General features: G+C 49.9%; 9 protein-coding genes across 9 annotated transcripts; 4 read left to right on the top strand and 5 right to left on the bottom strand.

Moving 5' to 3' along the window:
* Window positions 1–396: 396 nt before the first annotated feature.
* On the top strand, window positions 397–2420 carry M431DRAFT_508048 (hypothetical protein). Its single transcript, XM_024919058.1, has 4 exons — window positions 397–478; window positions 537–1672; window positions 1769–1855; window positions 1913–2420. Exons 1-4 carry the CDS (start codon window positions 436–438, stop codon window positions 1967–1969), a joined length of 1323 nt encoding a protein of 440 aa, XP_024774309.1. The 5' UTR covers window positions 397–435; the 3' UTR covers window positions 1970–2420.
* M431DRAFT_425036 (hypothetical protein) lies at window positions 2081–2851 on the bottom strand. Its single transcript, XM_024915060.1, has one exon. It carries the CDS (start codon window positions 2810–2812, stop codon window positions 2363–2365), a length of 450 nt encoding a protein of 149 aa, XP_024774308.1. The 5' UTR covers window positions 2813–2851; the 3' UTR covers window positions 2081–2362.
* Window positions 2852–2901: 50 nt separating this feature from the next.
* On the top strand, window positions 2902–4174 carry M431DRAFT_508047 (hypothetical protein). Its single transcript, XM_024919057.1, has one exon. It carries the CDS (start codon window positions 3363–3365, stop codon window positions 3924–3926), a length of 564 nt encoding a protein of 187 aa, XP_024774307.1. The 5' UTR covers window positions 2902–3362; the 3' UTR covers window positions 3927–4174.
* Window positions 4175–6651: 2477 nt separating this feature from the next.
* Window positions 6652–8100, bottom strand: M431DRAFT_494848 (hypothetical protein; the record flags this gene model as incomplete). The annotated part of the gene is made up of 5 exons (XM_024917289.1): window positions 6652–6811; window positions 6908–7413; window positions 7604–7605; window positions 7680–8008; window positions 8060–8100. The coding sequence occupies 5 exons, from the start codon at window positions 8098–8100 to the stop codon at window positions 6652–6654; spliced, it is 1038 nt and encodes a 345-aa protein (XP_024774306.1).
* Window positions 8101–9477: 1377 nt separating this feature from the next.
* On the bottom strand, window positions 9478–11478 carry M431DRAFT_494847 (hypothetical protein; the record flags this gene model as incomplete). The annotated part of the gene is made up of 5 exons (XM_024917288.1): window positions 9478–9640; window positions 9711–9836; window positions 9895–10440; window positions 10513–10745; window positions 10810–11478. The coding sequence occupies 5 exons, from the start codon at window positions 11476–11478 to the stop codon at window positions 9478–9480; spliced, it is 1737 nt and encodes a 578-aa protein (XP_024774305.1).
* Window positions 11479–12335: 857 nt separating this feature from the next.
* On the bottom strand, window positions 12336–14645 carry M431DRAFT_508044 (hypothetical protein). The gene has a single exon (XM_024919056.1). The coding sequence runs from the start codon at window positions 14566–14568 to the stop codon at window positions 12607–12609; it is 1962 nt and encodes a 653-aa protein (XP_024774304.1). The 5' UTR covers window positions 14569–14645; the 3' UTR covers window positions 12336–12606.
* Window positions 14646–15908: 1263 nt separating this feature from the next.
* Window positions 15909–16875, top strand: M431DRAFT_508042 (hypothetical protein). The gene has a single exon (XM_024919055.1). It carries the CDS (start codon window positions 16039–16041, stop codon window positions 16717–16719), a length of 681 nt encoding a protein of 226 aa, XP_024774303.1. The 5' UTR covers window positions 15909–16038; the 3' UTR covers window positions 16720–16875.
* Window positions 16876–17739: 864 nt separating this feature from the next.
* M431DRAFT_481838 (hypothetical protein) lies at window positions 17740–18753 on the top strand (the record flags this gene model as incomplete). The annotated part of the gene is made up of 4 exons (XM_024915988.1): window positions 17740–17917; window positions 18004–18100; window positions 18162–18328; window positions 18419–18753. The coding sequence occupies 4 exons, from the start codon at window positions 17740–17742 to the stop codon at window positions 18751–18753; spliced, it is 777 nt and encodes a 258-aa protein (XP_024774302.1).
* A 654-nt stretch (window positions 18754–19407) lies between these two features.
* On the bottom strand, window positions 19408–23989 carry M431DRAFT_5273 (hypothetical protein; the record flags this gene model as incomplete). The annotated part of the gene is made up of 4 exons (XM_024920706.1): window positions 19408–22191; window positions 22250–22344; window positions 22405–22650; window positions 22729–23989. The coding sequence occupies 4 exons, from the start codon at window positions 23987–23989 to the stop codon at window positions 19408–19410; spliced, it is 4386 nt and encodes a 1461-aa protein (XP_024774301.1).
* Window positions 23990–24953: the final 964 nt, after the last annotated feature.

Below are 24953 nucleotides of genomic sequence, written 5' to 3'. Positions count from 1 at the left end.
CTCTCCACTGAAATTCCGCATGTACAAATTAATTGCCAGGCGAATCATGGATGGACTTGTTATTTTTGGCGAAATAAGTTATTCCCGCTTATATACATGTAGAGAGATGACGCTCGTATTTTGGTAAATAGGCGAATGTATATGCATTTTACATTCAGTGACAACGAGAGTATGCCAGTTTGCGGATATACGGCTGTCCAACATTGCTAAGCTTTCAGAGGTGCGACAAGTAAAGCATTGATGTCATCCACCCTTGTCAAATTCAAAGACATAAAAAGCTAGTCACTCTGTCATACAAAAAGGCCGCGGGAGCGACTGCCGATTAGTGTACACAATTTTGTCAGCACCCATGGCGGGGTTTAGTCGCTGCAGAACCCTCTGCCAAAATTTGATCGCTTGGAAACCTCACACACGACACAACGCAAGTTGGCCAAGATGGCAGCCCAAATCCCCACTGAAGCTCTCAAGGAGCTGAAAGGTGAGAATCTACATACTAAAACAATCTCGGTATATGCTGACCGTGTGCAAAACTCCAGTGGCCGAAGGAACCCAGCCGGCTGGCCAGGCAGGGAACTCGGCCAACGGCCATGCCGAAGACGCCCACGACGGAGAAGACTCCGAAGATGAGGCAGAAGAACCCTCCACCACCGGAGCTGCCAAGAAGAAGAAGAAGAGAAAGCCCAAGAAGAAGAAGAAGGCTCCCACCAGCCAGACCGAGCCTCCCCGGGTAATGGTCAGCCAGCTGTTCCCTAACAAGACGTTTCCCAAGGGCGAGGAGGTCGAGTACGTGAACGACAACGCCTACCGAACCACCAACGAGGAGAAGCGCCACCTCGACAACCTCAACAGCGAGTTTTTGGCCGACTACCGAGAGGCCGCTGAGGTGCATCGTCAAGTGCGACAGTATGCGCAAAAGGTCATCAAGCCCGGCCAGACCCTGACCGAGATTGCTGAGACCATTGAGGACAGTGTGCGTGCTCTTACGGGCCACGCGGGCCTGGAGGAGGGAGATGCCCACATCGCCGGTATGGGCTTTCCTTGCGGTCTCAGCTTGAACCACTGTGCCGCTCACTACACTCCCAATGCGGGCAACAAGATGGTGCTGCAGCAGAACGACGTCATGAAGGTGGATTTTGGTGTTCACGTCAACGGAAAGATTGTCGACTCTGCATTCACCATGGCATTCGAGCCCAAGTACGACCCCCTGCTCGCAGCAGTCAGGGCCGCCACCAACGCCGGTGTGCGCGAAGCAGGCATTGATGCCCGCGTGGGCGAGATCGGTGGTGTCATTCAGGAGGTCATGGAGAGCTACGAGGTCGAGATTGACGGCACGACGTACCCCGTCAAGAGTATCCGCAACCTGACGGGACACACCATCCTGCCGTACAGCATTCACGGCACAAAGGCCGTGCCCATTGTAAAGAGCAATGATCAGACCAAGATGGAGGAGGGCGACGTGTTTGCCATTGAGACATTTGGCAGCACGGGTAACGGATACGTTCGTGACGACGGAGAGGTGTCGCACTACGCAAAGGTTGGCGACGTGCAGCACGTCGACCTCCGCCTCAGCTCGGCCAAGGCGCTGCTCAATGTGATTAACAAGAACTTCGGAACGCTGCCCTTCTGCCGACGATACCTCGACCGCCTTGGCCAGGAGAAGTACCTATTGGGTGTAAGTGGTGATACCCCTATCGGGGGGGGCGGGGGGCGCATTTTTTTATGCCTGACTGAGAATTCTTGATGCTGACGTTTGTTTACTCGCTTATAGCTCAACAGCCTGGTGCAAAACGACATTGTCGAGGCGTACCCGCCCTTGTGTGATAAGAAGGGCTCGTACACCGCTCAGTATGAGCACGTAAGTTGTCCTAGTTCTGACGTTGGAACATGCAGGAGACTAACACACTGTCTGCAGACTATACTTATCCGACCCACCGTGAAGGAGGTCATCAGCCGGGGAGAAGACTACTAGAGTCAAGATGAATTCTGGAATACGACATTCTTGATAGTCAGCCCATGGGGACAAGGAGATAAGTCACGGCAGAAGTGATTGTAGTAGTAGTAGCGGTATTACTAAATGTGCTACTGTTGCTGCTACTGTTACTGCTGCTACGTGTTTAAGGTCCTTTGATAAGGCACCTAGCTAGTACTAAGCTACCTACAGTATGGATATAGTACAGTAGAGATATAAGAAAAAAGAAACATCAGCTTCAATACTGGAGGTAGATACTCAATGGCGGTTGTCGGTTGATATCTGCGGGGTGCAATTGAAGAACCCGAGGATGCGGCTGAGTAGGGCAAGGCCATGCTTCTCCGCATCAGATCGAAGCGGCCTTCCCCGGGATCGTGGAAATGCCCATAAGGCTTAAACAAAGGAAAATCCATGGATAATCAATCGAACACCAAGAATCCAAAAAGTTGGCATGTTTCCATAATTCTGATCCAATGAGCGGCCCTCGATGACGATCGTCGCCGGCGTCGCCACCGCCTTGTTGCGGTACTGCCGTTTGCTCGCCACAAGAATTTCTCTGCCAAGGTCTGCCTTTATCGAGCCGAGAGCGCAACTTGCGCAGGACCGACCGCCATCACCGGACCGTAGCTGCCCTCTTTGTTGCCCCTCCCATGCATACCGTATTTTTGCTTTGTTCTTGCCCTTTCTTGCCGATTCCCGCACCGCCGAAGTCCAATCAGATCCACTTCCGTCTTCCACCGTCCCGAGGATTTCTCGCTCGGCTGCAGCGGCCCTAACCTGATGCGTGCTGGATGCTCCCTCTTGCGGAATAGCCTCCTCGATAGCCAAGATGACTAAGTCCATGGAAGAGGGAGCCTCACAGCGAAAAAATGAAGAAAAACCCTTTTCCGGCGAGGTCGCTTGCTCCGATGCCGAAGCTCCTCTTCTAAGCCCGTTCACATGCGAAGCTGCTCCTGAGGGAAAAACCCGCACGAACCCTCACGGCTGACTAGATTTTTTTTTTTCTCTTAACCCCGGCCTCCATATAATTGCGAATTCCCGCCCCCGGATCGTTTCGTTTCTTGATCATTTGCAAGAGTCATACTGTACAACGAAGATCCTGATCCCTTTTTTTTCTTTTAATAGACGGCAGCGTTCTTTCATTTACTCCACTGGACCACACTCGATCGGACATCGCTGAGACGAGTCACAGCGTCAGGCACGCACGCGGCTGATCACTGCCCTAGCCTAGATAACATTGACGACATTGATTGGTTTTATCTTTGCCATCCGCGACCCGCCACCTGCATCGGAGCTTTTTCTTGATATAAACCAACAAACACCCTTTTCCCTCCTTTTCTCCCCCTTCGCTCATTTGCTTCCCCCATATACACCGACACACGAAAACGAAGCAATGAAGGTCTTTTCAAACCAAGTCACCTACGACTACTCGTGGGACGAAGTGTCAACGGCCAACTGGCGCAAGTACGGCCCATGGAACAACAAGTCTGAGCACGTCATCGCCGTCGACACGCTCTCGCGACGAGTCGACCCCGAGACCGGCGTCCTGCGCACCGAGCGCCTCATCACATGCAAGCAGGCCGCCCCCGACTGGATCAAGTCGCTACTGGGCGGCAACATGGAGGAGAGCTTCGTCTACGAGGCCAGCTACGTCGACCCGCAGAGCAAGACGGTCACAATGGTCAGCCAGAACCTGACGTGGAGCAACCTGGTCCGCGTGCAAGAGGAGGTCGTCTACAAGCCCCTGAGCGACCACCACACGCAGTTCATCCAGAGCGCCCGCATCACCGCCCTGTGCGGCGGCTGGCAGCGCATCAAGAACGGCATCGAGGACTCGCTGTGCACGCGCTTCAAGGAGAACGCCGTCAAGGGTCGCGAGGGCTTTGAGCGGGTTCTCGAGATGAGCCGCATCGTCTTTGCTGAAGAGAAGGAGAGGCTGCAGCAGCAGCTCATGTAAATTGCATGAGCTTCATCCTGCTCCAAAATGCCTCCAACATGACAAACCCAAACAAACAACAAACAACAACCCATCTCCACTATAACGACCAAACTTGTGTTTTTATCATCCTCTCTCCTGTGTTTGGGAAAGACACGGCGGCGGCATATATTTCTCTTTTTCTCTGTGCTTTTTTTTTATGGCGCGGCGTCACGGTTACACAAAAATGGGTAGAGGCACGAACAAAGAAACGAGAAGAGAGAAGGTTATCACGGCGAGACAAAACAAGAAGACGAGGAAGAAAAGGATGGCCAGGGTTAATTCGGCATTTTTTTGTGTTTTTGTTTTTTCATATATCCTCTACACTATCCTTGTTTTTTGGAGTGGAGGAGATACCAAGATTTTTTTTTCTGCTTTAGACAAAAATGGGGGAACGACTACATCATTTGTTTTCCGAGAACGGAAACAAAAGACATAAGAAGGGATGTCCGCGCAGCATTAACTGTTTTTACGCTCATGAAATCAGCGTGCGGGCGATGATAGATTTTTGTTTTTTCTCTTTTGTTTTTGTCTTCTTTATAGAGACTAGAACATGTATATTTAGAAGGGGCGGCTAAGTGCTGCAAATCTCCTTCTTTTTGTTAGACGGCAATTCAACACTAGATGCCATGGCAAAAGATATTACTTCTACTTCTTGGAAACGTGATTGTGATTACATGTATTTTGGACGTTGTGTTTAGATAGGTTGACGCCGATGCTATGACGTGTTTCGATGTACATGTAGTTTTGTAGACCCATGTGGGTTTACATCTCCGGAGCATCCCCGTAAGAATCATAGCAACAATGAGGCAACCTACACAACATTCTTAACCTCCCGCGAGGCGTTGCGGACTCTTCGTATAGCGAGGCAATCTTCACAGCATTTTTAACCTCTCCCGAGGCCATATAAGGCTCCACACCCCTTCCAATGCCAATAAGATCCATTTCACAGCAATTCTAACTTCTCCCGAGGCCATATAAGGCTCCACATCCTGGTTGTGCTTTGCAATTTATGTCGATGTTATATGTCTAAACGAGGCGGACGTGGCGGACGGTCTGCGGCTCGCGTCCTGAGCCAAGGTCTTCTTTCACAGCATTTTTGCGCTCTCTGAGAGCCTCGCGTATGTTTACCTAGTCTACCTAAGCTGGGGATACCTGCTTGTAGTTCCATGGCGGTATTTACGAAGTGCCTACCTATTAGGTGTGTAAGTAATCCACACACAAGAGATATAGAAGAAACCAGTCTTATCGTATAATTTTTCACAGCAATTTTAGGTCCTCCTGAGGCTTTGTGAGATATATGTCACCCCAATCACACGCAGATTCCAACATGGAATTATAAATAGGTTGGAAACAAGCTTTTGGGTGTGTGCCTAGCAACTTGATGCGGCCGTAAAGTGCGATAACGCTGGCGATAACTCCCCTGTTGCCTCTCTATCAGCACATGCATATGTACGGGTCTGAAATTCATCTGCCACGCCCCTCCATAATCTTCACAGCATTTTTAACCTCACCCGAGGCTGTATACACATGTGGCCAATGCATTAGAGAGATCGCAAATACCGAAATAACATCCGTGTAGAGAAGAAGTGTTTAAACCAGTTTATTAGTATTTCGCCTTGAGAAAAACGTTACAATTGTTCCCCCCCCCCCCTCTTTTATATGTCCTCTAATAGCGCTTCACAGGTGAACTGGGTGTATCTTCCCATCACTTTCCTTACCGCACTCCTAACCTCGCAAAACAGCAAGATATGGGAAACTAATCCTAGCTCTAGCCTCGCTGCCACTTGTTATCTGCGGCATTTTCACGTCCTGTCGTGGCCTTGTCTCTACCTTGTTCCCAGATTTCAGCACACGATACCAGTTTGCGTTTCGCGCTCGCCCATCGAGATTCTTGATCGTTGTTTGCGGCTAGTCGATCGTCATTCGTAGCGGCTCGGGCTTCAGCTGTGTCGAAACGCGTGGTAAGCTGACGTAGCTCCGCTCTTATAGATATCCAGCAGGATGGCTGTGATCTGCTGAAGATCAGCCTGAGCATGCTCGGGAGAGTGCGCGTTGCCGTTAAGATGGTTCTCCATCTCGAATAAGAACCAAAGTTCTAGAGCTTGAAGGTATAAACAGCTTTTGAAAAATGAATGTAATGAAAGGAGGGAGCGTAAAAGAAAAAGAGGATTCAACTTGTTCCGTTTGACGTCATTACATGCAGAATCCTTGCAAATGTAGAAAATAAGTCAACCACACCCCTGGACTTGCATATTTCACAGCAATCTTAACCTTCATCGAGACCACACCGCGGGGTAAGGTATAGGTAGGTTATTGTAGGCACTTTTTCAAGACAAATGGACAGGGATGAGACAGCATATAAGTTATATCAAAGATGAAAGAAGACAGGAATATACTCCGTACTGATAGAAAGACAACAGTGATTCTTTTCCAATCTAACACGACACTATAAACTAAGACTTGTTCAAGTGTCTTCTACTACGGCTACTCTGACTAGATCACTACTTTCTTATTACCCAAGTGATATTTGCTGTTGTTACTACTACTATCTCTAGTATCTTCTACTGTCGCTATTTTCTTCTAGTGCCTGCTACTATAGCTATACTCCTCTAGTATCTGTTCATATCTCTATATTTCTCTAGTATCCTCTACTCTGGATACTTTCTCTACTACTGGCCTGCTGATCTGGAATAGTCCCCTGTTTCTAAGAGGATCCCTCAGAATCATCATCAGGCTGTCCATCTTCGTCCGTCTCCATCTCGACATCAGCTTCAATCTCGATCCCACATCCAACCTCTTCTCTCCACCGTAACACGTCAGGATAGTTGTTTTCTTCCGAAACAGATGAACAAGTCTCGTCATCGCTATAGTAATCCATGTATTTCTCATCATCTGACTCCTCCCAAGGTTCTTCAGCAGCAGCGCCACATATTGCGGCAACACGACGGAGATCCCATGACATCTTGAGAAGCTGGAAATTAGGCATATGATCCGGGTTTTCCGACCGCAATACAAAAGTCTGACCTGTATCAAGTCTCAAACCGCTTGCTCGATGAGCAAGCACATGGCCCCAAAACGGGCCTTTCTGAGTCTTAGTTTTACTCGTCAAGGTCTCGATATAATCCTTGGAAACGTCCAAATCCGGCTCGTACTCGCTGTTGTTAAGCCAGTGAAACTGGACTACAACGCCCTTTTCTGTCTCCTCTATCGGTTTAAGCGCCATTTTACAGCCCTCGAACCAGGTATGAAGTTGGCCATTCATGGAGATTAGATTTTGAGGAGATTCTGTAACGTTACGATCTCTAATCAACGGAACAAGTTGAGTCACTGTATCTGCGTCCCAAAATATCTCGAGCATATCCGTTATCATAGTTGTGTTTTCTGATAGATGTAATGGGAAAATATAAGCCTCGTGTGAGTCGGGCATACCAGTGAAACAGCATCTATTGTCATCTCGGCGCTTGCACTACAGTAATAACTGTTAGAGAGATAAATGTCCAATGGGCGGTCTAGGCACTCACAAGCTTCACCGCCTCGGAGCTTCGCGTATGATTTGGTGATTGAGCAGTCGGCGCTGGTTGAAGGATGATTGGTTGACTATTTGCCATCGATGGCGCCCCCGATGGCCCTCCTTTTTGAGAACTTCCTTTGTTAACAACTGGAGAGCATAGGCTTAGCAAATAATCGTTCACGAAGTATGATACTAGCCAAGATTTTGAGAAGGGGACATACATGCTTGGATGCCTTTTAAACTCGCAATTCGCCATTGAGAAAGCATCTCATCGACTTCAGTCTGGTTTCCGCGATCATCCTCCAACGCAGCAAGTCTCGACTTTAAAACATGCACCGGGGCCACCATAAGGACTGCAAATAATGCTGTATTAATCTCGCCGCGGGACATGCACCTAATTCGGTCAAAAATGTCGCATCGAATCTCGAATTCAGTCACATAATCATCAACGGGCTGTCTGTCGAGTCTGTCCCATATCAGACTCCGGATGTTGTGAGGCGCTTTCTTGGCTAGGTCGATGAGACCTTCGAGTTCGTAGCGGTCGTGCAGTCTCTGCAGCCCCTGCACTTGGTCCTCGTTAAGACTCGTCAACTTACGAAGCTTCCAAAGCTTCTCCAGTTGGGTCGTGTCGAGAATCGACATCAGCTCACGTATTTTATCCTCGAGCGGCTAGGAATCCCTGATGGCTCTTATACTCGGGATTTTAGTCGATAGGATAAAGATCAAAAAAGACTGGAAGAAGACTGAGACGTAGACTCGCCGGGGGAAAATGTAGTTTTTATAGACGCCATAGAAGAAGAGGAAAAGTAAAAAAGCCTTGTGAAGTTGAACCTTTGCGAGTGGCGAGTGGTGATTGAAAGCTTAGGGTTTGGTCAAAGTCAACGGGAGATGTGGCTTGCCGTGAGCTGCAGTGATCAGAAGATGCAAGCTACCTTGGTGATAGCGCCAAATACCAGAGGGATGTAGCTATAATAGCACATACTGGAGGAACATAGAGATATTAAGAGATACTAGAGAAATATAGAGATAGATAGTCACAGATACTAGAGAAATATAGAAATAGGGATAGATACTACCTACTAAGGTACAGGGATATAGAGACAATGACTTACTGGAAGAAAGTAATGATAGTGTCAGAGAGTGGCTACCTGTAGCATTATAGAATGCCAATATTATAACAAAGATGATAAATGGCCGATAAACAAAAGCAAGACGAATGGATTTTATTGTCAATAAACGGTATTTTCAGATACCATGCCGCCACCCGAGCGACTGCGTGGAGTTCAATCGTCAACAGGATGCAGAGGCAATGTCTTTTATTATGTACCGTTGTTGAAGTACCTATTAGTCTATATGAACAGATGTGAGTCTGTGTGTACCATAAATATGCAGTTGGTAGAATGACGCATGAATGGATTGCCCCGTAAGGGTTCGCTTTACCCAAGAGCTTCAAGTTCTGCAGGTTCTACCTTTAGCGGTAGCGATGATGGAATCAACTATTATTGGCGTCCTCTCTGCATGGAGTATACGAGTCCTGTCATGACTTTTTGAGGTAATGCACCTCATGTTTCTTGTCCAATCAGTAAAAGAAGATCTGTTTTTAAAGGTGTTTTAGTCTCGTGGCCTAATGATTTTTCTACACCGGCAAGCTCCACAGCTTTGCGTCTCGACTACAAGGCGCCGCCTCGACCGAATACAGGTGACCGAGGACGACATTTCACAGCATTTTCAACCTCACCCGAGGGCTTCATCTCACGCCCCACCCTGCTGCACGTCATCACGAACTCGGCCATTGACTGATTTCATAGCATCTTTAGTCTTCCAGAACACGTTGCAAGTATTGTTATTGTTGCCACCCTGTTGCCAATTCACAGCATTCTTAGCCCTCTTGAGGCTCCATATTTAGCCTGATGGTATGGGATTTCCTGTCGGCATCCAGTGGACAAGGCACTCCGTATAAAACGGTATGGAGCTATAAACAGCCATCTCCAACTAAATCTGCTCTCATCTAGCCGTCTCTTACACGCATGACAGATTCAGTAATTTGTCAAACAACGGCGTGCCCAATCCCGTCACTGGATCCCATCCCGGTACGGCGCTCCAGCCTGCATTGGGTATCACAGGCGATTCAGCACCTGACATGCTAATGCCGTAGCATCCAATTGACTTGGACTCCGTAATGCTGTCACTCTCGGGTCAGCATACTCCAAAGTATTATGAACAAGTTCAAAGGAAGCCCAGATCCGACGTACTCTGTAAATGCATCATTACCAATACTGTAGATCCAAGGGTTCAAGAATCCCATAGAAGGCCGCCCTTCTCCGTGTTGATGATCATTGAGCAGGGCGATGAGAGCTGCAAACGCTGGCGCAGACACACTGTATGCCATGTCAGTCAACCCAATTGCGTGGCGTATAAAAGAAGGAAAAAACTTGCCTTGTTCCGGTGAATGAGCTCTCATTTCCATGACTCCAAGATTGGAAGTTTACCCCCTGGGCCGCCACATCTGGAAACCCTCTCCCAGAAGGGTTGTAGTAGTCCTTCCACTCCTCTCCATGCAGCTCGAGGTATTTCCCAACAGTCTCATCCTGCCATTTCGGGCGATCGAAGTAATCGGAAAAGCCACCCGACGAGAAATTAGCTGCTATTTCGGGGCCTATCTCGTAGGTGCCCCCTACACTCGTCACATAGGGGCACGTTGCAGGAAACGACGGCATAAACTTTTGCCTTTTCGTGCCGTCATTCGACTGGCATGACATACCGGGGCCGATGTCGCCAGCAGCTACGACAATGGAGACGCCACGGGTACCAAGCTGACCAAAAATGTCACAGACTTGCTGGGCGTATGCCTTGGGGAACAGTTGCTCGTTGGCGCCGTAAGAGATGGAGACCACCCTGGGTAGCTGGTCGTCGTCGAGATCTAGGAGGTGGCGGGCGAATTCGAGATATGGCTCAAGTGATTCGCTCTTTGTATCATTCAGGCTGTGGTTGTATTTGTCAGTGCCTCCTTTTGAGGTGGAAGCTGGGCAGTCACGAAAACGAAGCAAAACTTACTCCAGGTCCGGAACAATGTCATGGTTATCACCACCAGTTGCGTAAAAGCGTACCGGTATGTTGTATCCCAGCGAAATAGCGTACTCCATGTCCGCGTTTGCCTCCCCTTGCGAGGTATCGTTTCCCTGATGGTTTAACCCTCCGTTGACAGATTCGACGGAGAAGCTGGCGTTGGCTGCATAGGGTGCATAGTCGTTGAGAAATTTGGTGATTTGATCAAACTGAGCCGATTGCTAATATCGACATGTTAGTCTCTCTATTATAACATGGTAGAGTGTTCAAGATGATATGACTTACTCCTACGAAACCGACTATGCCAAAGAGGCTGCTTGTCTCAGGCTGCGCACGATAATCACCGACATGATACAACTTTCTCAAGCAGCCGGGGGTGATTGCCGAATTGCATTCCTTCAGATCAACAGGAATCTCCGTCTGGTTCTGCTTGGGGTCCGGGCTTGCAACAGGTAGATTGTCGATGGGATATGTCGCCGATACAGGTATCGGAGCATACTGGATGGTCGTGACATGGGTCCCAACCTCCTCTGGCAGAGAAGAAACCGGTATTGTCTGTGAACCCAGAGTCGAGTTGTAGCCGGAGCCCAGCAGAGATTGGGCCTGTTCAACCTTGATCTCGGCATGAATGAATTGTCCATCGCTCTCAATATCAGCAGCAGCAATACCAGCTTTTAGCAGCCATCCCTTGACGGTATCGGTAGAGACTTGCCGAGGACGGAGTAGAGCTTTGGCTTCTTCTTGGCTGAGGTACTTCCCGTATTGCTTGCTTGAGGGGTCAGAGACTTGATGGAGAGTTTGCTCGAGGAGTTCGCGGCCGTCTGGTTGCAAAGCAATGGCAACTTTGGCAAACACTGCTTTCTGGACCTCCTCTCGAGTCACGAGTGCTGGTTCTGCCGTTGGGTGTGAAGTGACCACGGTACCAATAACGAGGAAGAGCAAAAGTGCCCTCATCTTGAGTGCTGTCATTGAGATTCAGTTCAAGGAGGCTTAGACGTTTGAAGACGTCGTTCCCTGGGGAGAAGAGTGTTTTCTAATTGGAAGTGAGAATGATGTTGTAAATATAATATAACACTGGACAACTAGGCTAGAGGCCAAGTTATTATACTACCTATACATCTATACTGTAACTTAAAGTTATAATGGAACACCCCTCTGTAAACACCGATACAATAGAAGGCGAAATAGGAGTCGCATGTTACCTTGCTATACAGTAGTAGTCTAAGTAAATACATAGGTAAATTACAGTACTACATTCCAAGTTTTACCATATTCAATTCCCCCATTTAGCACCTCTTGGCAGCCTGCCAGTCTATGGCACGGTGCCGGCAAGGGCCCGAGAATTCGGAACGGGCCACCCCAAGGCACGGTACGAGACCTCAATAGGCTTCACCATGGTAGGTAAATAAGGAGTATAATACCTATCCAGTTTGACAAACAAATCTACAATAAAGAAACAGTACTCAAAGACGCGCCTGGGCCATCGGTTTGATATGCCCCCACGACGCCTCGGTGATCCCGATTAATACGTCTTACTGATTCAAGAGATTGCGTGCTGCAATAGAAAGTTGGAGAGCCATGGCTATAAGCGTAGGAGGACTTTAATTCACCCAGCTGGAAAAAAAGGATGGGAGGAAAGTGACAGCGTGGAAAGCGTTCAGGAGGGCATTAGTGTTACAGTGAAAACCGAAATAAGTGTCCCGGTTCATTACCTTAGAATCTCTGTCCGCATGGACCTGGTTGTGGGGCTTGTAGCTAGTACAGTGCGAGTGGAAATAACTTAGCATTTATACTATACATTTCGAAATGGCCTTTGAACTGAACCAATGGTCTTCCAGTTTTGAGCTCAGCCCATTACTCGACACCATACGCTACCTAATTGGATACTGTCTATTGTACATATACATAACGGAAAAGATGTTTATTTAGAACTGCAGCTTTGGCGACCGGCTAACATATAAAAGCAGACGAAGAAATGAGAATTATCATATATTAGAACGTTGGCTAATTACATGTAGTGAGGTTAATACCGACTATCATGGGTACTTTTACTCCTCACTACTAGTACGAGTAGGCCTTGTACTAAGGCTTAACTGCTTGGAGCGCTCGCGGCCAGGGAAACACAACTTTGGTGCGTGGGTACCCGTGGAAGAAGCACATGCCGAGCAGGGACCTGCGGACACGGAGGTGTGGGACACCGGTGCCGTCGAGGGCCTCCTCGAGGCTAACCTCAAGCGAGACGTGGCGGTCGATGTCGTTGGCTTCGTAAGTCTTTGAGCCCGGATCGCGGAACCATGCCGAGGTGAAGACGAACGCCGGCGGTGGATGCGCCTCGTCCTCGTCCTCGTCTTTATCAGGCCACACAAAGACTGCGCTGTAGGGCGACCGCCTCGTCGGGCACCATATGCTGCCTAACCTCAGTTTTCGGCACGCCTTAATCGCTGCTGCTATTTCAGCGGCCATGCAGTGGAGATAATTCTCAGTAAAGGGGGTATAGGCCTTCTTAGCGTTAGATTTGGCGTCGGTGGCAAGATATTCGTCCATCTGGCCAGCGAGAGGGTAGTGTTTAAGTTTATTTAAGCGGTAAACCAGCTGTAGTAGACGCCTCCGCTGGTTCGGTTTTAGTCGACCGCTCGGGTTGTTGATCCAGGGCAGCTTCTTCCGAAACATGGAGGTGTCAATAACATGGCTTAATTTCCACAAGTGCCCCTTTGTCAAGATACCACCCACTGTTAGCTTCACGTCGGTCAGTCGGCAGCCCTTGTTGAATGATAGCCGCCTGGGGTCGTCTTCTGGCGCGCTGAATGCTCCAAACAGCTTTCTTTTAAGAAACCCCGATGTCGTTAGCGGGGCCACCAGCTCCAGGCTGCTGTCGTTATTGTCGAGAATCTCGCCATTGAGTAAACACATGGCCAGCACCGACAAACTTAGGCTATGATACTGCTTGCTGAGAGCTTCACAATCCAACCGCACCGGGTATTGACAGCAATTTGCAAGAATAGCAAGCCGGTCCCACGGCTTTGACAACCCACGCGCCTCGATGTCAGTGACTACTGCCGGTGTCATTGTGCTCGACTCGTGCAGCACCGCTGTATACCTCGTAGCCGCTCGAAGCACGTCGTCGATCCGGCGGACGTCATCCGGCCGCAGTTCTACCCCTGCACCGCGGAGCGCCAGGCACAGGCGCGTCGCCTCTGTGGAGAAGGCGACGGACCACACGCACAACTCGCCCGGTATCTCACCAAATATCCCATGGCGTACTCGCAGCTTTTGCCGCTCTAGTGATTGATCATGGCGGATCAGCAGCCGCATTCGGTCTCCGCCGTGATAGTTCTCCTGGAAAGTCCAGGCACGGCTCCACCAAATGTCCCGGGTGATCTCGCCAAGTAGCGACAAGGCCTCGGTCGCTTTGTCGACGGTAGTCGGTCGCGAGAGCCGAAAGTTACAGTCGCCGTCGACGAGATGCCCCGAGAGGATGTCTGTCAGGAGGTCCAGCTCGAATTCCGTTTGCAGGGGACGGGCTAATAGCGCAACGGGGTGCTTGCTGAGCCGGTAGACGAGGTCCATAGCTTGTAGAGCATCACGCTTCTGAGTGCAACGGCGGTGGCTGGTGCAAGCGGCAACATCGTCGCACGTGTCTTGGTAGATGCATTCAGCGTCGATCCAGAGGAACTGAACTTTGGCGTAGCGCATGTAGCTGAGGACGCGATCAAGAACGCAATTTCGAACTGCCGAAAGTTTGAGACGGTTGACATCCCAGCCCTCAACGCGGTACCGCCCATTGCAAGGATCTTCGTACTCTGAAGGCTCCCAGGTATATGATAGCGCGACATATTGTTGCTCGTGAAAGGCGTTGATTGACGTGCGGCGCAGCTCCCTGCCTTGCGGCCGGAGACACTGGAGGCGGCTGACGAAGGGACGGAACTTGGTGTGTCTTTGTTGATTTTGCTCGCTGCCTATATCGACGAGCTGCGAGATGATAGATGCTCCGTGGCCTAGGCTGAGTTCGTGAAGTGACTGGTCCTTATCGTCGTCATCGTTCATTGCGCTACCTTGATGAATGAGGGTGAACTATGAGATAGCGGAGTCTGGGAGTATGTGGGCGGAGGAAGCTTATGGATGGCTTATGGCTAGATTTTCGAGGCTCAGTGGGCGCATACCTTGACGCAATCTGGCGGGTTGCATGCATCGTTAGCTGACGACTCATCCAGCCTTGTGGCTGCCTACATGTAGGTAATAGAAACAACTTGAAGGTCACAGTCACCACTATGTACCACGAAATCCATTTCTGGGGCATGTTAGGTCCAGTTGAAAAGTGTGCACTATAACAAATCCCGGACACTTGTTTTGATATCTACTACCTAGTAGGTACTGTAGGCCTATGTACTAGACGCAATGATGCTGTACAGCAGGGTTGGCATAGCCGGTTTTGGCTGTGTTGGTTGATGTCCGAAACCACCTACGAAACAGGGGCCTTTTTAAGTCAAAGGTTTAGTGGTAGCCATAAGCGACTATAAGAGTTAACCACGACTATCGCGACGGTCATGGTTGCTGGAAGGATGTGGATGTTACCAGCTTCTGCAGAGAGGGCCGCCAGTCTGTTTACATACATTCACCTGGGCGTCCTTGTAGCCTCCCCAAGTGCTCCATCTCTCAGCCTGCAGTGCGCTCGTGTTCAAACACTTCTCAACACACACTCTAAAGCACGCAACATACTCTGTGGGATCTGTCTCGGCCAGTGCAAAGGCCCCTCGCACCAGACTTTCGCAGTACGCTTCTTCATCTGCGCTGCTACTGTAAAATTCGCCGTGTGAATGCGGTTTAAACTACAATCGTCTTTCTGCAGAGCGAGATGTTCCATTTGCAACTGAAGGAGCAGCTCTTCTGTCCGTCCCTTGGGAGGTTGTTCAACCACCACGATCGGGTTTTCGTGGCGTCGTCTGGGCATGTTCGAGAGTTTCGCCGTCGGGTTAGCTATTGTACTGCTAGGCAATTGGAACAGTAATGCGGCTCTAAAACTGTGTTTAGTTCAAATGTTATATTGCAAGATTCACTGTTTGCATCCATAGGACTTGTTGAGTTTGCTTAGTATCATCTTATATACTGCTCTGTACTAAGACGCCATCTCGCACATCTAGGATACAAAGAGCAACGCACCTTGTGCCTGCCTTGCTGCCCCTCTGGTTCACCAAACCAATTCATCCCACTTGAGATCAGCATACACTTCTTCTTTTTTTTTTTTTTTTTGATTAATCAACATGGCGTACAAAGCAGTGGAACTCTCCACTCGGCTTCTCTTGGGCGCGCCTTTCCACGGCCCGCGCGATCAAATAATCATGCTGATTCAGCCAACTTACATGATCACTACCGAATTGAGGCAATATCACGACCTACATCGGGAATATATAAATGTGTAATAGAGGCCCTTTCCGGCATATCATACAAATAAAGTCTGTTTGAGTCGCAACATTCGAAACCTCGAAGCCACATATAGTATACTCCGGGCCTGCAATCATGGATCACTCCAGCTTGCACGAGTTCATCATATCCTCTTTTCTCAAGAACCAGCGTGCTCCCACCGTCAGCGACATCGCAACCCGCTTCGAAAGTGATGTAGCTACGACGAGGCAAGGCCTGCAAGCCTTGGCAGAATACCATGGTGTTGTCTTACACCCCAAATCCGACGAAGTGTGGGTTTGCCATCCCTTCTCGGCAGCACCCACAACCTGCATTGTGTCTTCAGGGGATCGCAAGTGGTGGGGGAACTGCGCCTGGTGCTCATTCGGCGTGATGCACCTCGTAGGTGGAACATCGACCTTTACGACACGGACTGGCGCCATCGGCGACGAAGTGACAATCACGGCTCGGGACGGACAGCTGGTGGACACGGATGATTTCGTGATTCACTTTCCGGTGCCCATGACCAAGGTCTGGGACAATGTCATCTACACCTGCTCGGTCCAGCTGCTCTTTCGCAATGAGGCCGAGGTGGACGAATGGTGCGCTACAAGAGGGATTGCAAAGGGAGACGTGCGTCCGATCAAGCAGGTTTGGGATTTTGCGAGGGAGTGGTACGGCCGCCATGCCGACGCAGACTGGAAGAAGTGGACTGTGCGGGACGCCATTGAGATTTTTGGCCGTCACAAACTGACTGGTCCAACGTGGGATATCGGAGACGAGGCAGGGCGATTTTGAGCTCCCTTGCTGCAATAGCAATGTGAATGCAGCTCGCCGTTTTCCACAGTGGCCGGCGAGAATCCTGAGTAGTAGATACCATCCAATGCCTGTATATAATCTTGGAGGTACACCAAAAGCTTTGTCAAGAATCCTTGATTCCGTACTCGTGCTCGTACTTACATGACAGTGCTGTGCTGTACTCGTGATAGTAGGTAGATACTTGGACGTATCAAGGTAGACGACTCACGATGCTACCGGAGCTCTCAGCCCCAGGCAACAGCCCCCAACCTCTCCAACCCAGCCAATCCCCACCCACTTTGCCATTCTGCCGCCCCACACCTCACCGCCCAATTCACAGCTATAAAACTCCTCGCAGCTCGCCCGCATTTTAGAATCTTTTTTTCCTTTCTTCTTTAGCTCTCTTTGCCTTTTGGCTTAGATCAAGTGTAGTATCTGTTCTTTTCAGTTTAATCTCTGAAAGGTCTCTAAGGAGACCAATCGTGATTATTCTTATTTTTGGTTTCGGGGCGGTTTCCTCTGTGCTTGCACATGATTCCGCCCACAGTGTCCCTGGTATTACACTGCCTCCAGGCGACGCGACAACCATCTCTTTTCATTGCTTGCTGGGGCTTGCCCTGGTGGTGAAGAAGAGATTCTTTCCATAGACAGCGTAGATAGTTTTCTGAGAAAGATTTGTGACGTGACGAGGTTGAAGTTTGCTCGTAGATTCACTTGATTATGCGCCCAAATTGTAGCCTCGCGACGTCACCAAAATCTGGATGCAACCTCGCGTTGATGCAGCCTCGCCATCTTCCCCAACCCCGTAAAAATCTGCTCTCACCCATCCATCTTCCGTAGCCCGTAGCATCAAACGCCATATTTCCATCCTCAAAGCCCAGCCAGATCCCAAAACCTCCAGCCACTAAGGACAAGAGAAAGAGAGGGAAGAAAAAAAAAAACTTTTGCCCAACCAAAGCCACCCCATCTCAGCCTTGTCCATCTCACCAAACAAACAAACCACAAGCCTTCACATTCACAATGTCTGCCCCTCCGCCAGCTCTCCTCGACCCCTCCATCTTCGCCTCCCTCGAAGCCAAGCTCGAGGAAGAGACCCAGATCCGCGATACTCTCTCACAGCTCATCCAGCGACTGGATCGGGTCGTGGCCACAGCCCAAGGCCTGCTCTCACGAGTTCACTCAACGCCTCGCTCACGCTGTAAATGCTCCCCTTCGATCACATCACATCCATCTCAAATACAGCATCAGAATCAAACGATCCCATACTAACTCTCTCATCCACAGACCCTCAGCTAGTCTCCCAAGTCGAGGCCGCTGTCAAAGAAGAAGCCGCCATCATCAGCGAGCTCAACACCGTCGCCTCCCAGCACCCTTACTACAAGTTTGTTCTCCCACTCTCTCTCTTTTCACAATGAACCATCAAATTAACTCGCCTCATCCAGATACAACCAGAAATGGACGCGCTCAATGCAACATGCCATCGGCACAGCCATCTACTGCGCCTGGCTAGGCGGCTTCCCCCCATCCCAAACCTCTGAATCCGAATCCTCTTCACCCGCTGAAATCGGCCGCCTCCTCACCCTCGAAGAAGTCGGCACAATCTTTTCGGGTAAAGCCTTCTCCTTGATTCTCTCTCTCTCTCTAGCTATCTATCTAGTTGCATAAAAAACAAGCTACACAAACTAACAAACCAAAAAAGTCCCAACCAACCTCAAAGACCGCGACGCCTTCCACATCACCATAGAAGAATACCTCCTCTCCCTCGTCGACCTCACCCAGGACCTCTCCCGCCTCGCCACAAACAGCGTCACCTTGGGGGACTTCCAGCTCCCCCTCACCATCAGCGCCTTCGTCAAGGACCTCTTTGCGGGATTCCAGCTGCTCAACCTCAAGAACGACATCATTCGCAAGCGCGCAGACGGCGTCAAATACGAGGTCAAGAGGGTCGAAGACATTGTGTATGATTTGAGCCTTAGGGGCTTGATTCAGAGGCCTGGGGCGGCGGGGGATACGGAGATGGAGGCTGCTGAGTAGTTGGGGAGAAAAGGAGAGAGAGAGGCGAGGAGATGGAACGAAGATTTAGCAGCTGAGATGAAAATAGTTCACGTGAAATTACACTCATCTACTGCCTTTTGTTACGATGAAAGTCGCGTATCTACTAGTCGGTGATTTCACATCAAGATTCATAAAAAAGAGTCAAAGTATGATGGAATGTAGCAAACCTGTTTCATCATGGTTGGCATAAATAATTTTTCATAGCCCCTCAATTTGTTCACAGAATGTATCTTTGGATTCCAGCCCAATATGATTAAATCATGATGCATTTTTATTACGCGTGGCTTAGGAATAAAAGCTATGTGCATAAAGAATACTGCTCCCTATGCACAGACTATATATCTGTGTTTAACAAAGAATATCCGAAGATTGTAAACTAAGACGACTCATATCTAATATACAGGCATGCAGGTACGCCCAAACTGTTTGTTGAAACAATTGTTGCCCTATTCCACCCACCCTTCTAAACTTCAACGCCTTTCAGGTTTTCCAGTTATCCCGCTGTCCATGATAAACTTATTCGAGCGTTATGCCACGTTTGTTTTCGATGTGCCTCGATACAATCCCTTGATAGAATGATGAAAAGAGAAAAAAAAATTGTAAAAGAGAGAAACAAAAATGGTAGACTTCTCTTCACCCGTGTCTAAAGGTGCACTTATCACCTCGAGCACACTTGCCTTGCTGCCAGAAAGTGCATGGCTTGGTCCCTATGAGAGCCTTGTTGGCAGGCTTATGGGGTGGCAGCGTACCCTTCTTTTTCCTGCCTTCCTTTCCGTGATCGCCTCCTCTGTCGCCTCCTCTCGAATTCTCGTTTCGATCCCAATCTCGTTCTCGCTCTCGCTCCCTCTCTCGCTCCGCCCCATGGCCAAATGATGGCGGCGGTGGCGGAGGTGGAGGTGGCTGCTGGCCCTGTGCCATTTGAGTAAGCATCATTAGCTGCTGGTACGAAGGGTCGTTCGGGTTCAGGTAGCTGGTAATGTTCGCAGCTTGCACCGCTGCAGCAGCTTGTTGAGGTTGGTTGATGGCTGCGAGAATCGACTGCAGTTGACCGTCGGGAATTTGGGATGGCGCTGGTGCTGCTGTCGATGGGATTTGGGGAATAGCTTGATGCTGCCCGCCAGTCATCTGCTGTAGCAGTGCCATGTACGGGGCGTAATTCTGTTGCTGGGCAAACTGCGCCGTCGCCCAGTCTTGAGACTGACCATTATTCGAGGGGTTCGCAGCGGCAGCGGCAGTAGCAGCGGCAATCTTAAGCGCGTTTGCTTCAGCTTCAGCTCTGGCCCGTGCTTCTTCTTCCTTCTTCTGTCTGACCGCCACCTCCTTGTTATATCCAAACCACCATTCCCTGACCCTTTCTTGATCAAACGAAAGCCAGTCTGGTGGTGCGATTGCAGGAAACGGTTTGCTAATCAAGCTCCTCGCAGCATCCTCGACAGCGTTTCCATTAAGTCGTACTGTCGGGTCGGTATAGTTGTAGGAACGCACAGTATCGCCGTATTGAACGGGGTTTGTGTCGCGCCAAGCCTTGGTCTTGTCTGATTGAAGCGCCGCAAGTACAAGTGCCTCTGCTGCAGGGCCCAAGAGAAGCGGGAGCTGGTGATATGTCTGCCGGGATTGCACAGAAGATGCGGGTTGTGAGGAGGGTGCAGATGACGACGATACACCTCCTTGAAGCCGGCCGAGAATAGAGTCAAGCTTATTAGACGGGCTATTCTTGGCGTCGAGCCGCTTCATAGCAGAGCGTAGCGCCTCATCGAGTCCATACTGCTGTTCATCTCGCCATCTAAGCTGGATTTCTTCGTACTTGGCATCATCTCGGGGAAGGTAGCCAGTCTTGGCTTCAGGATTCGTAGTTGCCGTCTCCGGAATAGGAGATTTGGGCGTTGGAGGAATATCGTCAATATCAGTGTAAATGGCCATAAGCTCTCTCTGCTCCCTCTCTGCGATTCGTTGCTGCTCGTCGGTCGTAAAAGTCACAGTGCCGCCACGCGTAACGTAGTTCTTACTCCGTACATCGTCGGCCAGCACTGAAAAGTCCATCTCGACCGGTCCCAACCAAGGCTGGTAAGGAATGTCGTCGTCGTCTTCGTCCTCTTCCACGTTTGCGCGCTGTTTCAGAACCATACCCTCGGAGCGGTCATCGGCTGCGTCTCGTATCATGTTGCTCTCTCTGCCCTCGTCTTCTTCATCGTCTTTGTGGAAGATTTTGACTTGCACAAGCTCTGATTCAGGCTTCCAGCTGACCCTAAGCTTTCGACGAGCCTCTTTACGAAGTCGTTTAGCTTTTTCTTCCGGCGCTTCTGGTGTATCAGACTCCCTTGTCTCTCTGACCACTGAGACAAGAGCTTCTGTCGCCTTAGGAGCGTTGATGGAATCGAGCAGAGAAGCAATGCCCGACAGGGCGCTGGCACTTTGTGTCGAAGATGCCTTTTGTGCGAGAGGCTTGGCTTCCAGTTTGTTAATAGCCAGCTTGCCAGCTTCCGCCTTTGCTACTGCTTTCTTGACGTCTATCTTGCTCTTATCATCACTAGACGCAGATGGACTGTCTGCCTCTGACTTGACCACTGGTTTCGGTACAGGTCGTGCTTTACCAGGCAGTATCGACGAGATCGACGAAGGCGCTTTGGGTGGAATGATTTTCGATGCCGCCGGAGGGTGAATCTTTGGCTGGGCCAGCTTCTTGCTGAGAGAGCTGTTACCGGGCTCCACCGCAATCTTTTTCACAGTCCGAGAGTCTGTGTCGTCGTCTCGACCTCGCTTGACTGAAGGAGCTTCTGCAGATGGCTTGACGCCAGCTTTAGCTCTGCTAGCTGCAGAGGTTCCAGTGTATCCCGTGGCCGTCTCTGACTCTGCAGTTTTGGTAACCTTTTTCATATTCGCAGCAATTTCGCGTGCCATCTCCTTGACCTCATCGTCGCCCTTATCTTCGAACCTTTTTCTGACCGTTTCAAAATTCGTCGTCTCGGCAATCTTCTTTGTCATGCGGAAATGAGTAAAGATTTCCAGTAATGCTTTGGGGAGCTTCCCGGAGAAGTCGCCTGCTTTGATTGATGAAATCATGGCGTTGACGAGACTGAGAACCAATTTCTGGTGGCCTCCGAGGTTATCCAAGACGCTGTCGTCGGCATGCTCAATGGTGACGTCGAGGGCGCGGTAGAAGGCCTCCTTCTTCTGCTCTGCTAAGTGCTTTAGTTCTGCAAGTTCGGCATCCGGCACCTTGCTCTTAACAGCAGCATCCACATCCAACTTGGCCTTGTTCATTTCGCCACGGAGCTTAATGAAGAATTCTCCCGCTTGCTGAACTCTTCCAGCGATAAGAGCATTAGTACGAGCAACAGAGGCCTCAATATGGACAATTCCAATAGCATCCCAAGCAGCGGCTTCGGCAGGATCAGTTGGGCGGATGGGTGAACGGATCTAGGGATTGTTAGCGATGCACAAAATTCATTCAGCTCAGCAATATGAAATAACATACCGGCTTCGCTCGGTCATCCTCCTGTTCCTTCTTAGCCCTCTTTTCCGCCTTGTTCTTCGAAGCTTCGTCGGATTTGAGCTGCTCTTTGAAAGCATCTGCAGATTGAGTTAGTATCGTCTACCGTCACACAAAAAGCAAGGATTTCTTCAACATACGTGGATACTCGGTGTATTTTGGTCTGCGTTTACCGAGAGCATTCATAGAGCGATCGTATTCATCCAGTAACTGGCTTGCTTCGTCCCGTCGTTCGTCCAACCCGCCCTTTTCCGCAGATGGCCGATATTGAATGGTAAATTTACCCTGAATTTCGCAAGGCAGGTATCCAAGCTCGGGAATCGCGGGACGGTCGTGGCGTGGCGGCAGCGCAATGCAAGGAGTCAACTTGTCATAGCTCTTGGGTGCTGTGTGAAGGAAGAAGATGTTAGCTACACGTGGGAGACAGGGAAGAAGAGAGCTCATGGTGCCTGGCAACTTCGTACCTGGAATTTTAATAGTACCATCATACACAAGGTGTGGAAGTCCATTAATCGAAGGATATTTGATCTGTGCAGCCTTGGTCCGTTTCGCAAACTGGGCCATGAGTTGCGCCTCTTCCTCTGACGGTACGGGAACGGACAGGATTTCGGATTCTTCGCCTCTTCTTCCAAGAGCATCGACCGGGAAATCTATGGGATATGCCGGCTGCTCCAGAACTATCGACTCGGCAGCACTCTTCGTCATGCGCTTCCTTTTCTTTGGCGCCTCCTCCATCACTGTTTGGCCAATAGAAGCAGAGGTGGCTACGATGCCGCTATTGTTCGGCTGCTGGGATACTCCATATTGTATACCTGGAGCAGCACCGGCATTCGTCGCCAGCGTCGGATGGTTGGAGGATGCCGCGGAAGGCTGCTGAAGCGGTTGCGACTGTTGCTGTACGGGCGTTCCTTGAGGGGGTGTAGCATATGCATTTGCCTTTTGGGGTGCATATCCTTGCTGTGAAGTATACTGAGGATTTGGTTGCTGATAGACCAAATTATTATTAAGCTGGTATTGATCACCCTGTCCACCAACAGCGGCTGGGAAGGGCTGTCCCTGGTGATATGGCTGCTGCTGTTGGTGTTGAACCGGCACTGATTGCGGTGCCTGCCTGAACTGATGGCCCTGGGGATATCCACCCTGCAAGTTATCAAACTGCTGGACGGGAGTGTGACTTCCTTGACGAGTTGGCTGAGACACTTGCTGAGGCTGGCGGTTAAACGGAACGGCAGGATCGTACAGCTGCTCGTTCTGGGGAGCGAATGCGAATTCATGTTGCGTGAACTGAGCTGACGTATGCGGGTGGCTCTGAACCTGTCCCATATGGCCAATACCATCTCCACCCAGGTTGACCTTTGGCTGGTGACCATATAAATCAGGGTGAATATTACTGAAAGCAGGATCCATCACATCTTGGCCCGGCTGCGAGTACTGTTGGTTCAAAGAAAGAGCGCCATGGCCAGCATGGAACGGGGCTTGGCTGGAGGCAGCGGAGTGAAGGCCTCCAGCAAGAAAGGCATTTCCCTGGTGGGACGCTTCAAAGAAGTTGGACGTGGATGGGTCCTGCTGGTTTAAATGAGGGTATGAGCCCTGCTCAGTTGCCGGTTGTTGCCAGGCCTGGTTAGGATCAAACTGGTTGCCTTGGTTTTGATATGTGTAGCCGGACTGCCAGGAATTATGCCCATCATTTGCGCCATTCTGGCCGGAGCCAGACCAGGACTGCATTTTCGGACAATTATATCTGGTACAGGCGGCAACATACGCAAATCATAAAAACAGGTGGATCAGATTCTAGAACTATTAGGATTCCATCAGCAACCGAGGAGATGATTGGTTGTGTTTACTCCAGCATTCAAGGGAAAACAAAGGGAAAGTCTGGTCTGTTAATGTGACGTCGATGCTGGAAACGCGAGCTGCTGCGAATGTCGCGTGGGTGTGGCTGTGGCGTTCATGCAGAAGTGCTGCAGGGCGGGTGTGAGGCGGTGCAACCAAAGCTCTAAGTACTCACCCGAAGAATTTGATGTGTGACGGTACTTGGCACAAGCCACTCGAGGCCTAGCGGGAGATTGTCGGCAGAGTTCGGCAGCAGAGCGCTAGTACGGAAAAGGGCAAATTGCATGGACAAGGGGTGGTAGGGCGAGTTCTGTTGAAAGAAAAAGAGGGTGGGTTAGCATTTTGCAGAGAAGAATGAAGGTGAGATGGATTGAAGACAACTGCGATGGCTTCATGCGGGAAAGGAAAATGAAAAATGAAAAATGAAAAATGAAGCTGTCGGCGGTATGACGCAGCTGAGCAGAACAAAGGCGAGACGAGATGCCAGTCTGCAATTTGACGCGAAACATTGATGGAAAAGGTAAAAGTTGCCAGTACAGAGGGTGGAGCGCCGTCGCTAGCCAAGGATCGGCAAGGCAAGCAAACATAGAGCATGTGTGCCGCCATCAAGGTGACAAGGCGCCAGGCGGATTAAGGACAAGAAAAAAGAAAAAGAGCTGCTTGGATCGAAAATAATTGGAAGATGATTTTCGAAATAGCTTCTTTTTCTCTTCTTGTTTTCTTCTCTTTTTTTTTCCTTTCCCATTTTAAATGCCGGTCGGAGTGCTGACAGACGGAGAGCAGGCATGTCCCGATCCCGGTTGTGACAAAAGGCATCCCCAGAGCCTCCAAGTGACGCCGCCACGACAGCCCAAGG

The sequence above is a fragment of the Trichoderma harzianum genome (assembly GCF_003025095.1).
Source record: "Trichoderma harzianum CBS 226.95 unplaced genomic scaffold M431scaffold_6, whole genome shotgun sequence".
Classification (NCBI taxonomy): Eukaryota; Fungi; Ascomycota; class Sordariomycetes; order Hypocreales; family Hypocreaceae; genus Trichoderma; species Trichoderma harzianum.
Note: the sequence above shows the minus strand (reverse complement) of the source record. Positions and strands in the feature narration are given on the sequence as shown.